The sequence below is a fragment of the Pelobates fuscus genome, chromosome 1 (genome assembly GCF_036172605.1).
Source record: "Pelobates fuscus isolate aPelFus1 chromosome 1, aPelFus1.pri, whole genome shotgun sequence".
In the NCBI taxonomy this organism is placed as follows: Eukaryota; Metazoa; Chordata; class Amphibia; order Anura; family Pelobatidae; genus Pelobates; species Pelobates fuscus.
In genome coordinates this window covers 430,094,184-430,106,790 of record NC_086317.1, presented here as the reverse complement: position 1 = coordinate 430,106,790, position 12,607 = coordinate 430,094,184, and the positions used below count along the sequence as shown (strand labels likewise).

At 34.9% G+C, this 12,607-nt stretch overlaps 1 protein-coding gene across 6 annotated transcripts in view; it reads right to left on the bottom strand.

Annotated features, from left to right (window-relative positions):
• DCLK1 (doublecortin like kinase 1) overlaps positions 1–12,607 on the bottom strand; it is a 398,808-nt gene that overhangs the window by 111,747 nt on the left and 274,454 nt on the right. Inside the window, exon 7 of one of the 6 annotated variants that reach the window (XM_063429198.1) lies at positions 10,476–11,263. The exons of the other annotated variants lie outside the window; for them this stretch is intronic. Within the exon in view, the coding sequence (XP_063285268.1) occupies positions 11,207–11,263 (57 nt within the window). The 3' untranslated portion in view covers positions 10,476–11,206. Of the gene's footprint in view, positions 1–10,475; positions 11,264–12,607 lie in introns of those variants that run through there. 6 annotated transcript variants of the gene reach the window in all.

Below are 12,607 nucleotides of genomic sequence, written 5' to 3'. Positions count from 1 at the left end.
TTACTCAGTGCTAAAAAAAAGCACATGGTTATAAGGATATGTATAAATCTTGTGTACTTACCAACACAAGTCTGGTCTTTGATGCCAAGGTGCCAAACTCCCACGTACCAGTTGGCACTAATTGTGGTCGGTTGATGAGTATACACCTACCCTGGCGGCTATATTGGGCAGGCAGAAGCGATCTTTATTTATATATTTTATTATTTACATTTGCTAGTGCTTTTACTAGTAAAAATGTGTAGGTTATGTTTCTACATCTACAGAGTACTATTGATGTCAGATTACTGTTTCCACTAAATATCTATATGTTATGTTATGTTTAATAAAAAAAAATTATAAATAAAGTTTCATGCACGGTTAAAATTTGAATCCAGCGTGTTCTTTCAACAAGCTTTACTGACACTGAATAAATGAACAGGCCATTGTGAACTTATTAAGGGAAAACTGCCTAAACAAAACCCATAAATAAGAATTTATCTTCTGCAGATACCATGCCTGCCTATTATAGGACAAAGTGGGATTCGTATGAATACGCATGTCTTTAGTGTTGGACATATCTGTCAGATGCACAGTGAGCTGATCAGTTAATTAATGCATTCCAACTTAGTTAATCTTTCCACCCCTGATTTTTATTAACCAGATTGTTCCTATAATTCTCTCTAGTGCCTCTGAGAAGCTGTAAATAAAACAAGCATTCTTATTAAAGACCTTTCTACTACACCAGAACAAATCTTAACCCTTAAATTTTGCTTATCTATAGCGCAACTACAATGCTTGATTAGTGCACATTATTGTATTACTTCAAAAGAGCTTCAGAGAAACAAGTTACTGGTAGCTTTGCCAGTAATGTTATTGCTGTTGAACATTTACGTGCAACAAAAAAAAAATCTATTTTTTTCAATATGTCAAGGGAAATAGCTTCAAAACTAATGACACAATATGCCTTACGTAGACACACTCAGTTGGTGAAGCGGAATGGAAGATGACAGGGATAGCAAACATTGAGTGTTAATCCTGTGTGAATCTTCAAACTTTAACACAGAGTTGAATCCTCAAATCATTGGCCCTATCTCAACAAGTGAGTTTTACAAGACTATAATTAATGACATGACAGACATTCAAAAACGTCTTGTATCCAAGGCCAATACAAAGTCCCGTTCACTGAAATGATCTAATGATTAATTTAACATTGTTTTCTACCTTTAAGCTATTAAATATATAAAAAAGACAAATGATGCCTCAACCCCGCAATTTCTGCTGTCAACCGTTCAGTTTGTTGACAGGGCGTAAGGAGCCATCTTAATAGGTACAATGATGCTTGACATATTTGTATAACGGACAGGAAATATGAGCCCCATTTATAGAATTATGTACACTCGAAGGTGGATTGTACTGTCATGATGTTCTCATAATCCAGAATGAAATTATCTTTAGACCTGATTTTATGAACAACATGATAAAATTAAACATGACCACGGATTCCCTAGTAATAAAATCTAAACATCTACTAATCAATACAAAGAATTGTGGAGCAAAAACTAAGCAGTATATTTCCATCTCCTGAAAGTACTAAATACTTTTCTTTTGAAGAACAATGCAGTGGTCCATGAACTGAACATCCAAACATTTTTCCTATTAATATATTGTTAGGTGCAACACGCATGCGTGCACACATGTACAATAAACATAAATGTGGATTTTACCATTTCACTTTTTCTTAGCTTGTCTGTCCTGAAAGCTTTGTAAGCCATATCTACTTTGATTGTGCAGTCTGTTGTCTTTTGGTAGGAACAGACAGTAGAGTTGGGCCATTTGCCGGATTTAGATGACCCACGTTCTACAACTCTTTGAGCACCTGCAAGGGTGACCAGCTCAGTGATTAATAGCATATTTGTGAAACATTGTAACAGTTTAGGCAGAGACATACTTTTAAAAATAGTAAACTACATGAAGAAGGGCAAACGTAAATGATTTTAGCATCTGGATATTCTGCTTGCTTAAAAGAGGAGTGTAGCAGACTTGGTGATTTTTCATTTTTCCTTAATTGTCATTTGTTAGGATTGATCACTACCATTCTTCCGGCCACCTGGTTCCACCTGGTGAGCTGATCTGATATATTTTTGTACTTTAAACTTCTGGAGCACTGTGCCTGTTTGTACATTGCATAAACTTTATAAATGATGTAGCTACACCGAATAAAGCCATGGGTGCTACATAGACTATGATGTCCCCTTCATATCTCATCTCCAATGCCTACATTTTGCTTGTATAACCATTTGATTCTGAATATTTTTCTTTATTTCTGTATAATTCTCAAAACAAATTCAAAAACATATTTTTAAACCAAGAGTGTAAAACCAAAACCTGCCTATCTCATAATGCAATAGCATAATAATAATGATGGGATTGTAGAAAATATCCTATGTTTTAAATAATTAATCCAGCAGCATATCCATTGTCTGCAGAAGTTTCATATCAGGTTTGGATTTGTGTGTTTTTTAAAACGACACGAGAAAAGCTCTGGATTACATTTGGAAACGTTTCAAACTAACGATGTATGCTAATACAGAGAGTGCGTGGATTGGAACCTAAATAAGCGTGCCCTTCCCAAGATTACTAAGCACCTACAACCACTTATTTTCTTATAAAAAAAAAATTGTCGATGTATTCTAGTGTTAAAATAACTAATATTAATTTCAGAAACAGTTATATTGCATACCTAAAACATGTTTAGAAAGCAAAAGTAAACCATGTTAGCCTATAACTTCAATAATACAACAGACACATGTATTATTTCCCATAGATCTTTATTATTTGATATTATTCTCCAAACAATTCATTTTTAACAAAACAAGTTCAATGACAAAACCAAATGAATGTTAGTCGGTACAAGTACAAATGAAAGAGAAATTATTTATAGCGTAATATCATAGTCTATGTACATAGTGCCTATAAAGTCTTTCATTTTTTGGCACAGTGTAAGAATTTAAACAGTAATTCAAGGCTTAGGAGCCGTACACGACTGCTCGACTTAGTGGAATGTCTTTGAGTAGTTATTACTTGGAAAAAGGATCATCTTTCATTTCGCCACAATACTATATTTTCCCATTATTTGTAATTACTCTTAAAGCTTTTGTGAGTAATTTTATGAAGGATGACAGAAATTTGAAGGACAAAATGTATCTCAAAAAGCAAGGATTCCCAGCTTGTAAACCTTGAAACATCAGTGTATCTCTGAGACAGTGTCTTACTAAAAGTGTCCTCCTTAAGATAAGCAATATGGTAAACAACACCATTGTTAACAAGATTATATTGGCTTTAGCACATGCAGTCATGATATCTACATCTACATATACAATTAAAATAAATGGTAAAAGCAAGATGATCCCTAAAACATAGTGGTCTTTTCTCTATCTTTGAACTGTGGAGAGATGGATAAGGCACTGTTTAGGTATATGGAGGTAAGTTTGATAAAAAAAAAAAAAGTCCCTGGCCCCATCTGACCCTAGTCTAAATTGTATACGTTCTCATCAATAATACACCTTAATAAACTATTTAGAGATGGGAGTGCTAAGTCATGACGCTGCCTTTAAACTCTGCTATTTAGAATGTGAACTTGTATAACTTAATAGAGTTTAGAAGGAAGTGTAATTTTGAGTCTGATAACACTGCTTGAATGAGGGTAGTGAAAATCAATATTTTATATTATTTCATGGTATATAACACAGATGTAAGCCACATCAAATCTTAAAGGGTTACCTCAACCCCTGAGATCACTTCTGCTCTTAGAAGTGGTCATGGAACAAAGAATCTACATGTGCAGCACTTTGGCTTATCAATTGGCATTATATGCAGTTTTGTTTGATGAGATCCGGTGTACATTAAAGGAACACTCCGGTACTGTAAGCACATTATCATAATCATGTGCTTTTTTCTCAGTGGGAAGCCAGTGATGGGCTGACAACAACAGCCAAGGCTTCCACATCAAAGCCAGGTATGGAGGCGGAGGAAGAGGGCCCACACATACAGGCACCATCTGCAAAACTTTGGGGCTAAACTATTTATAATGGTGTAACCCCTTAAAGAAAAAACTATAGTGCCAGGACATCAAAGTTGTTTTCCTGGCACTATAGCTCCCTATAGTGAACCCTCTGTCAAGCCCTCCCACCTCCCCTATGGTGCAGAAGGGGTTAAAAATGCCTTCTGTAACTTGCCTGATTCCAGGACTGATGTCTTTCGATGCTGGTTCAGGGTCAACCTCCGATCCTCCCCAGCCTCCTCAGTCAGAGACCCAGAAGTCCTTCTAGTGGCTGTCTGGTACACATCCACTAGAGGAGGAGTTTATTAAAAACTGCAATAATTACCTTTGCAGGGTTAAGGGACATGCGACACTGCACCCAGATCACTTCAATGAGTTGAAGTGGTCTGGGTACCTATAGTCTCCCTTTAGGGCAAGACGACAATTAGGACCTCAAGGCACAATAACAACTGCACTGAGATTAAGATTTTATGGTGCCCAGTGTGTTCCTTTATTTTTTTTTAGAATGTTCTTTATAGCACGTGCGTCTATGAGCTGCTGTCTCTAGGCCACTTGGTTAGCATGTCCTCAGTCTGAAAGTTGCAAGCCTACCTGCCATAGTCTAAAGAGACGTATAAAAACAGCACTATTCTTATTAATAGTGATTTTTATTAAACCAAGCAAACAAGGGCATACCATATCTGCTACCCTTTGAAATCACAAAAAAGAAAGTGCGATGGGGAAATACAATTTAAGATATAATTGTTTAAATAAGATTTATCACGTAGCATGAGAATGCTCTAATTTTATTTAGCACACTAAACTTTACAAAACATTTAAAAATTCATTACATGCTCCGTAATACAATTAGAAAAAAAATGTGATATCAGATTAATTCAATCAAGGTATATAATACATTCTTCATGCAAAGTGCATTTATTAATTCTTTGGTGGGGTAATTAGAACATAAATATGACCTTTTAAAAACTAAGCACTGAGATCGTTCCGAGACTATTTTGGACATATCTTCTAAAATATTAGATTCTAGATTTCCACTGACTGCATAATATGTGTTTCATATAATTGAACAGACCTTGGTATATTTGCAGCAATGTGTGAGTCAACGATCAAAAAATCTAAAAAATCTAGCCCCAAATAATTTCTAACTTGATAATGTGGTCTAAATGTTGCAATTCAATTGTGAACTCACAACTAACACATACATATTCACAATGTTGAATTTGTCTACCATATAGATTAGTAGATCTCTTTAAATTGAATGTATCTAGCATATCGATAAGCAGGTCTCTTTTATAGACTGTGTTCTGAAAAACATTTACATCAACATTAATATTCATATCACAATCCTCGAGTCATTCAAAGGGCGCAATGCCATGCCAAAATATACATTTGCATCCCAAAAGGTGTCGTGAGCAAGATTTATGTAGCATCTTTTCAATTCTTTCAGTATGCAAAGCACAGCTAATGAAGCATTTCACAAATAAAATGTTAATTTATCATTTTTATAAAACATTATTTTATAGACTGTCACGAAGTGTCTATGTTCAAATGAGATTAAAAAAATTAAGTGAACGATCTAGATATATCAAGCTATGATGGAAATGTGTTGGGGCAAAACCAAATAAGATTTTCCATTAGATCATACAAGACACCTCTAGGGCAACTCCTTTGGGGATTAATAAGGGATGTTAAAGAGACACTACAGGCACCAAAACTACTTTAAGTTAATGAAGCAGTTTTGGTGTATAGATCATTCCCCAGCAGTCTCAGTGCTCCATTTTCCTCAAAATATTCCTTATTCCTCAAAATATCATGATCCAATTTATTATTTATGTATTCCACTCTTATTAATGAAATTGGATGAATAAATTCATGTAGTTGGGGAGAAAATTGAGAAAAGAATTGGGATAAGTTGAGAATGCAATAAGAGTTAAAACTCTACTCTACAAAAATTATTTAAAGACTGAGGGGGTGGGGGTAGCAGCGCACCAGCACAGACGCCATATCTTGTAGCTCCTAGCTTCTAGCAGCCAACTTGGCTGTTCATTAATTATCATATTCTCAAATGTAACTCTCTAGCTATATATTTACGAATACTCAGTCGGGTCGAAATTCTGTCCTAGTGTAATCAGCTACTCCAAACTGCTAACTGGCATAACTTTGTTGCAATGCCACTTAGTAAAATACTTTGACCAGAGCACGAATGATCCATAGGAATTCATTGAAACCACAGTGCCATTTTGTCTTTACTAAATAGAGTCCCCTCTCCCCCAAATTATCTATACCATCTACCTTTATCCATCTTCCTTAATCTGTCTCTCCCTTTCCCCCAATCTGTCTCTCTCTCCAATTCTGTATGTCCCTTTCTCCATTCAGTCTCCTTCTCCAATACTTTGAGAGAAAGACATAGTGCACATACTGTTGGGGGATACTCCCCCTAGGGTGCCTCCAAACAAAGAAGGCCATTTCCCAAGTAAAGTCAATCTTTAGAACACACAACGTCTGGGCACATAAGACTTGACAAAGGCACATAAGAGTTTAGAAATGTCTATTTTTTCTGCTCCTTCAATAAAGACTGCCTTATGAGGAAACCACGGGTGTGCCCAGACGTTGTGTATTCTAAAGAATTCCTTCTCCAGTTCTCTCTGTAGATGTAGCATGGATGAGCTTTCTTTACTCTTTGGTGTGTTCTGCTCTCCTGTTCAGCCTCCACACTGTGTAGGCCCTGCATGCATGGAGGCAGTGTGTGGACTGATGTAACAAACACCCGCCTCTGCATCACCACAGAAATACAGTTCTACAGGGTCTAGAATGTAAAGGGGGCAAAGGAGGGCTAGAGTGCTGCTTAACCACAAAAATAGGAATTATAGGGGTGGATGGGTCATGCAGTTGCTCCCTATACTGAAGGTGAGTTGGGGAGTACTCCCTTCCCATCTGGCCTTTCACTGCCCATCTGGTGTCTCAGTCTCCTTGGCCTGTGTGGCATGGGCACTGTACAGTCACAGTGGTCACTAACCCATAATGCTAGTCATGCATGGAGGGAGAGCTTTAGAAAGGCCTTCCCACAATTTGAACGTTTAGTCATAGGTCATTCTAGAATCCAACCAATCACAGAGCTGGGTGTCTCCTGGGCCATGTAATAGCAAGCTAAAATTTAATAATGGATTCATCTCTAAATAATTACCCCTTAGGGCGCAGGAGATGCCCAGTCTGAAGGGGGCCACATATATTTTATGTGAGGGCCGAGCCGACTGGACATATCCTGGGCCCTGAGAAGTCATGTATATTTTTATTATATCTCCTTGGCCCTATTTTATATAACTCTCCACCTTGCTGCCCATGGGGATGAAGAAAGAAGAGCAGCTGCTCACTGGGTGCCTCCTACTTATTATTTTTATTGTTTAATTAATTTATTTATTATTTTATGGAGATATCCAATTAATTATCTCAGTGTGAAAGAGCTGACCAGTTTTTTTTCTTATAACATGCTATTGTCTCATGGACCTTAGCATGTCTGTTTGTACTGATTGTAGTTGCAAACAGTGATAAATTGTTGCTGTTTGCAGCTATAATTGACATGCTTATGCTTGCTATTGTTTAGCGTTGTGCTTTCTTGGCTCTTACTCCAGGAAGCGCAGTTACACTCAGAAACCAGCCTGCAGTTCTTCAAACTGACGTCCAGATGTAGAATATGTAGACTAAATAAGACTATTTATGCCACCTTGTAAATTGACCATAATGTCTTTTAGGGATCGTATTGCGATTACAGCACAAAAATGAATGCAAGAATTACCATTTACATTCAAATCAAATTTTTTTTTATTAACTGTGTTTGCCTTGTGTTTATGAAATTCTTGCGGCTTTTACCTTCTCCAACATAAAAACGTAATCATTCTGCCCTTAGAACACGATACATAACATAATGACACAATGTAGTGCAGTTTTGATAATCTAATTAGATCATCATTTTCTGAGCAAAATGAATGGCCACTTTAGCATCATATAAACATTTTCAACATGCTTTATAACATACAAGTACTTTAAAAAAGTTTTTGTTTTTTTAAAAAGGTATGCATTAACAAAAGGAACTTAATTACATTCATAATAGAGTCATAAGAAATCACACTCGTTTTCAAAGTTTTGGAGGAGCAGTGGTCTATCCAGACATTATTGCAGGGTTATTCACCAAAGTGAGAACTGTCGTGAATTGAGAGTCATTTTAAAATTAATTTCCAATTTAAGGCCAGAGAAGCTGAACTGGAAGCCTAGCTGACTGGGAGACGTTTTCCAGTTTGTTTGCTTTGGCCTTAAATTTGAAATCCACTTTGAATTTGCTTAGAATTCTCAACAATTCTTACTTAACAAATAACTCTGTTAAACTTAGAAGGCATATTAATAAAGGCATATTTTTCTTGTAGACCATACCATATGAGGACAAAATAATGTCTTAATAGTTTTTTTTTTTTGATTATTATTATTATTGAATGGTCTGAAAACAAACAGACGTATTCACTCAATTCAGAATTGTGTTTTTTGCTATTTTGGCTTTAAAGTTGCTCTTATCCTGCCATCCTTCTATAATTTCTGGTTTAGTGAATTACCCTGTGTGTAATATCGAGGCTAATCCATTTTATATTACAGTTTAAAACAATGGTTCTTAATCTTTGGATGGAGCCTCAAGGTTGGGTTGTCATGCTATTTTTGTGGATCATTATTGGTTGGAATTGATAAAGTATATTCTTCAGGTCCCAGGCTATAGCGCACAATGAACTGTTTACTGTAGCAGCTCAGACTTTTTTTGTTATGGGTAGGTATTATACATGGTTTGTTTTAGGATATCTTATAGAAGAATGGGAGAGGCTAATGCCATGTACATTATTTGGGATCATGTCAAAGGCTTAAAATGAAACTGCTTCTTCATCTCATTGACATAATTATAGAGTCTAAGCTCCTCTGGTGCCACTCTTCAATATATCATTAAATTATTTTTAATGTTTTAATGCTAAATGAGAGTCCTCAGCAGCCCCATCCGTTCTGTGCTACTTGGGCTAATGAGGAAGCAGTGGGTAGCTGTGCTTGGCCGAGAATGCCAGCTGACTGCTTTCAGCCTATTACAATTCCAGTTGTTGGTATGAATTGGTATGGCTAGAAGGAAGTTTGTAATCTCTGCCTTAGCTAGGGACCGGGGCTGTAGACAGCAAGGGACCATTATACAATGTTAAACTGCTGGAAAACGGAGGGACTGTGAATGGAGGGACAGTGCCAGAGGACTCCAGACATTATAACCAATTCATGAAATAAAATTGTTATAGTGCCTACAGTGTCCCTTTATGGATCACTAGTTTTACATTTTTAAAAAATGTTTTTACATTTTTAACTATATTTTGAAGTTCATTACTCGAGGTGGGCTACATCAACAAATGGTAGTTTAACAGGGAATTGGCACTGCTCTGGTAATTATACCAGGGAATAAAACAAAAAAATTAGCTTTTCCTTGTGTTAACCTTTTTCTTTTTATGTGATGCTCAATTTTATTTAAAAATTATCTGAAATATTTACAATTGACATCACAGCCTAGTTCAATCCTGGCACTCATTGGTTTTGGAAGAGCAGAAACATAGCTTCTGTTTCTCTTCCTCTCTATATGCTCTTCCTCACAAAAACACATTTGTTAAATATAGGGGATTTATACCATGGCCATGGTAAAATCCTGGAAAGAGACATGTTCCCTTTAAGTTGTGCTGCAACATTTGTTGATCGATTGCACGTAGAGTTTTGACTGCTCACACAGCAGAACTGGCCACATATTTTCTAAATAATATAAGGTTTAATATATAAAGTTTTCAGAGTTTTAGGGTTTCACAAGTAAACATTGATTAGGGATGTGCATTAATCAGATATTGAACTATCTAGTGAAACATGAGTTGCCTGCTTCCATTGTATTCAATATGACCTCCTTATCAAAATGTACATGATCTCAGTTGCAAATTAGATTTTGCATAACAGCACAGAAGAAAGATCATTGAAAACGTGTGACAGTTTAGTACATATGAACATAACATCAGTATAACTAAAAATCATAGTTAGTAGTTTACAATTCAGTTATTCAAACAATTAATAAATTATGACAAAGTGTTAAGTAACCAAGAAGGAGGCGTAAGCTGTACGACTGGTCCATAAATCGTGGGTTGGATGGAGTGCTATTAAAAAAGAAGTGTTGAACTTTTGCCAGTAAAGCCATATTTGATCTCCTTGTTCCTATGTACAATATTTCCAGTAGGTAGGTGAAATTATACCTAATGCTTTATTTGTATGATATAGCGGTTTAAGTGGCATTGAAATGTTTGGCTCTGGTTAAATATATATCTTATTGATAGCTCTGACTTTTTGGAACACAAAATCAATTTAAAGATGTGACAATTTATTATTTTTTTATTTCAAATGTGGGAAATGAATGGGATTATTAAGTATTCGATGAACATTAAATTGGTAATTATTTCCTGAGAAACAGTAAACCTTATATTCCAAATATTAAAATATACTAAGCCAAACAATACTTCCTTTAAAACTGTCTTTAAAATATATGTTAATAAAAAATAAACTGACAATAAATTGTTATATTCAGTTCTAATAATGGCTACTAGGGGTATCAATTGGAAACTTTCTGATTACAATAAAGACATTCAGATTTTTACTGTAATTTAAGAAGTATAGCTATAAAAAAAAAATTAGCGTTAGGTTTTTCCTGAGATGTGGATCTTACATTTGTAGTTTGATAAGCAATATACTCTGTTTTGGTCAACGGTACACAGAACATTGACTGCAGTGTACTGCGTGTCTCAGGGACTAAATCCTACATTTTAGCATACTGGAAAAAAGCCCAAACATTACCTACTAAGACTGCAGATTACAGTGCAGTCATTATGAGATCATTTTTGGAAGGGAAAAAACAAAAGATGTTATTTTCTTAGGAGATAATTTTCATTTTACCCTGACAATATCTCCTTAATTAATCGAACATAGCAAACTTAAATTCCTCCACCACCTCAAAAATTTACATATGAACCAGAGGCAACTTTTGCTTGACTTCTTAGGCACAAGTTGTTAATTTGTTCGGATTAAACTATCACAAAGTCACAAACCAGGACCACTGCTCCATTTTCTTGTTTAAACTGAGTCTCCTACTGAGTCCAAATCATCCGATGACAGGTGACGATACAGGTCCTGTAAGATGAAGTGTATTACAGATTTTTCACCTATTATTTTTCTTATGGTTTTAAATTTTTTTAAATTTTTGTGTCACATTTTGTTTTAAACTTGAGATTGCAATCGGCAGAGAAAGGACATAACAAAACCACAGAAGAGTTTATCTACACAGTTTTGAAGCATTTTAGAAAAAGAATGAAGAACACATAACAGAGAGCCAATGCCTTCCTCTGCATCTTTGTAAAATGAGCAAAATTCTTATTTCTGAGAATCTAACTAAACGATAAAGTGTAACTTGGACTTGATAACCTAACAATATCAAAGCCTAAAATGACTATACCACTTATAGCAACATTTTAACCTGTGCACACAATACTGTAGCATTAAAAATTTATACAAAATAGGCAAAGAAATACAAAACCAATGAGGTGGTATAATCACCACAACATACAAGTCAAATGCTCAATGTTTAAATATATTAAAGTATATATACCCTCCTTGACAACAGATTGATTTTGTCTTAAATGTAAAGTCCTGTATTTTTGTACAGGATTTTGTTTAATATGTATGTTGTACTGTGTGTACTAATTATTTATATGTAAGTCATTAAGATTTCTCTTATGAAGGTTATTATGGATTTGTCGATTGTGAAACGAGTTATCATTGGTTAATGTAGTTATAAATATTGTCAGATATAATCAATTCCTAAATAAGAGTAACAGAAAACAATAGAGAAAGATTATATATAAAAAAAGGAAAAAAAGAAAGAAAAAGAAGGAACAAGGAAAAAAGAGAATATATATATATATATATATGTATTTTTTTTTATAAATTCAGACTTTAATATATTAGCCTTAAATTTAATTGTGACACTAATAATTATGAAAACAGGCTTAATATGTTTAATAAGAAATAGTGCAATATTGTATGTTTTGTGTGTCCTGTTAGTGGATCTTTTGTATCTATGTTATGATCAAAACCTAATAAAGATTATATAATGAAAAGAAAGTATATATACACTCTCCCCATATAAATATAGGGTATCTGGGTGCAATAAACCCCAACAAGGAGGATACAAATATACTGCAACACAGTGCACATATTTTTGTCCTTTTTCTGGGGGCCGGAGGAGGTTACACTTTAATATACATACACTTTTATATATTTTAACATTAAGCACTCCATGTATATATTAAGATGATTGTACCACGTAATTGTGTGGCATTTATTTGCATATTTCCTTATATATAAAAAATACTTTCCTTTTTTTGGTTTACAATATTTTTAAGCACCTTATTGTCACAGGTTATCTCTCAAGATTTATACATGATACACAAATATATCCGATTGGTCTCACTTGGT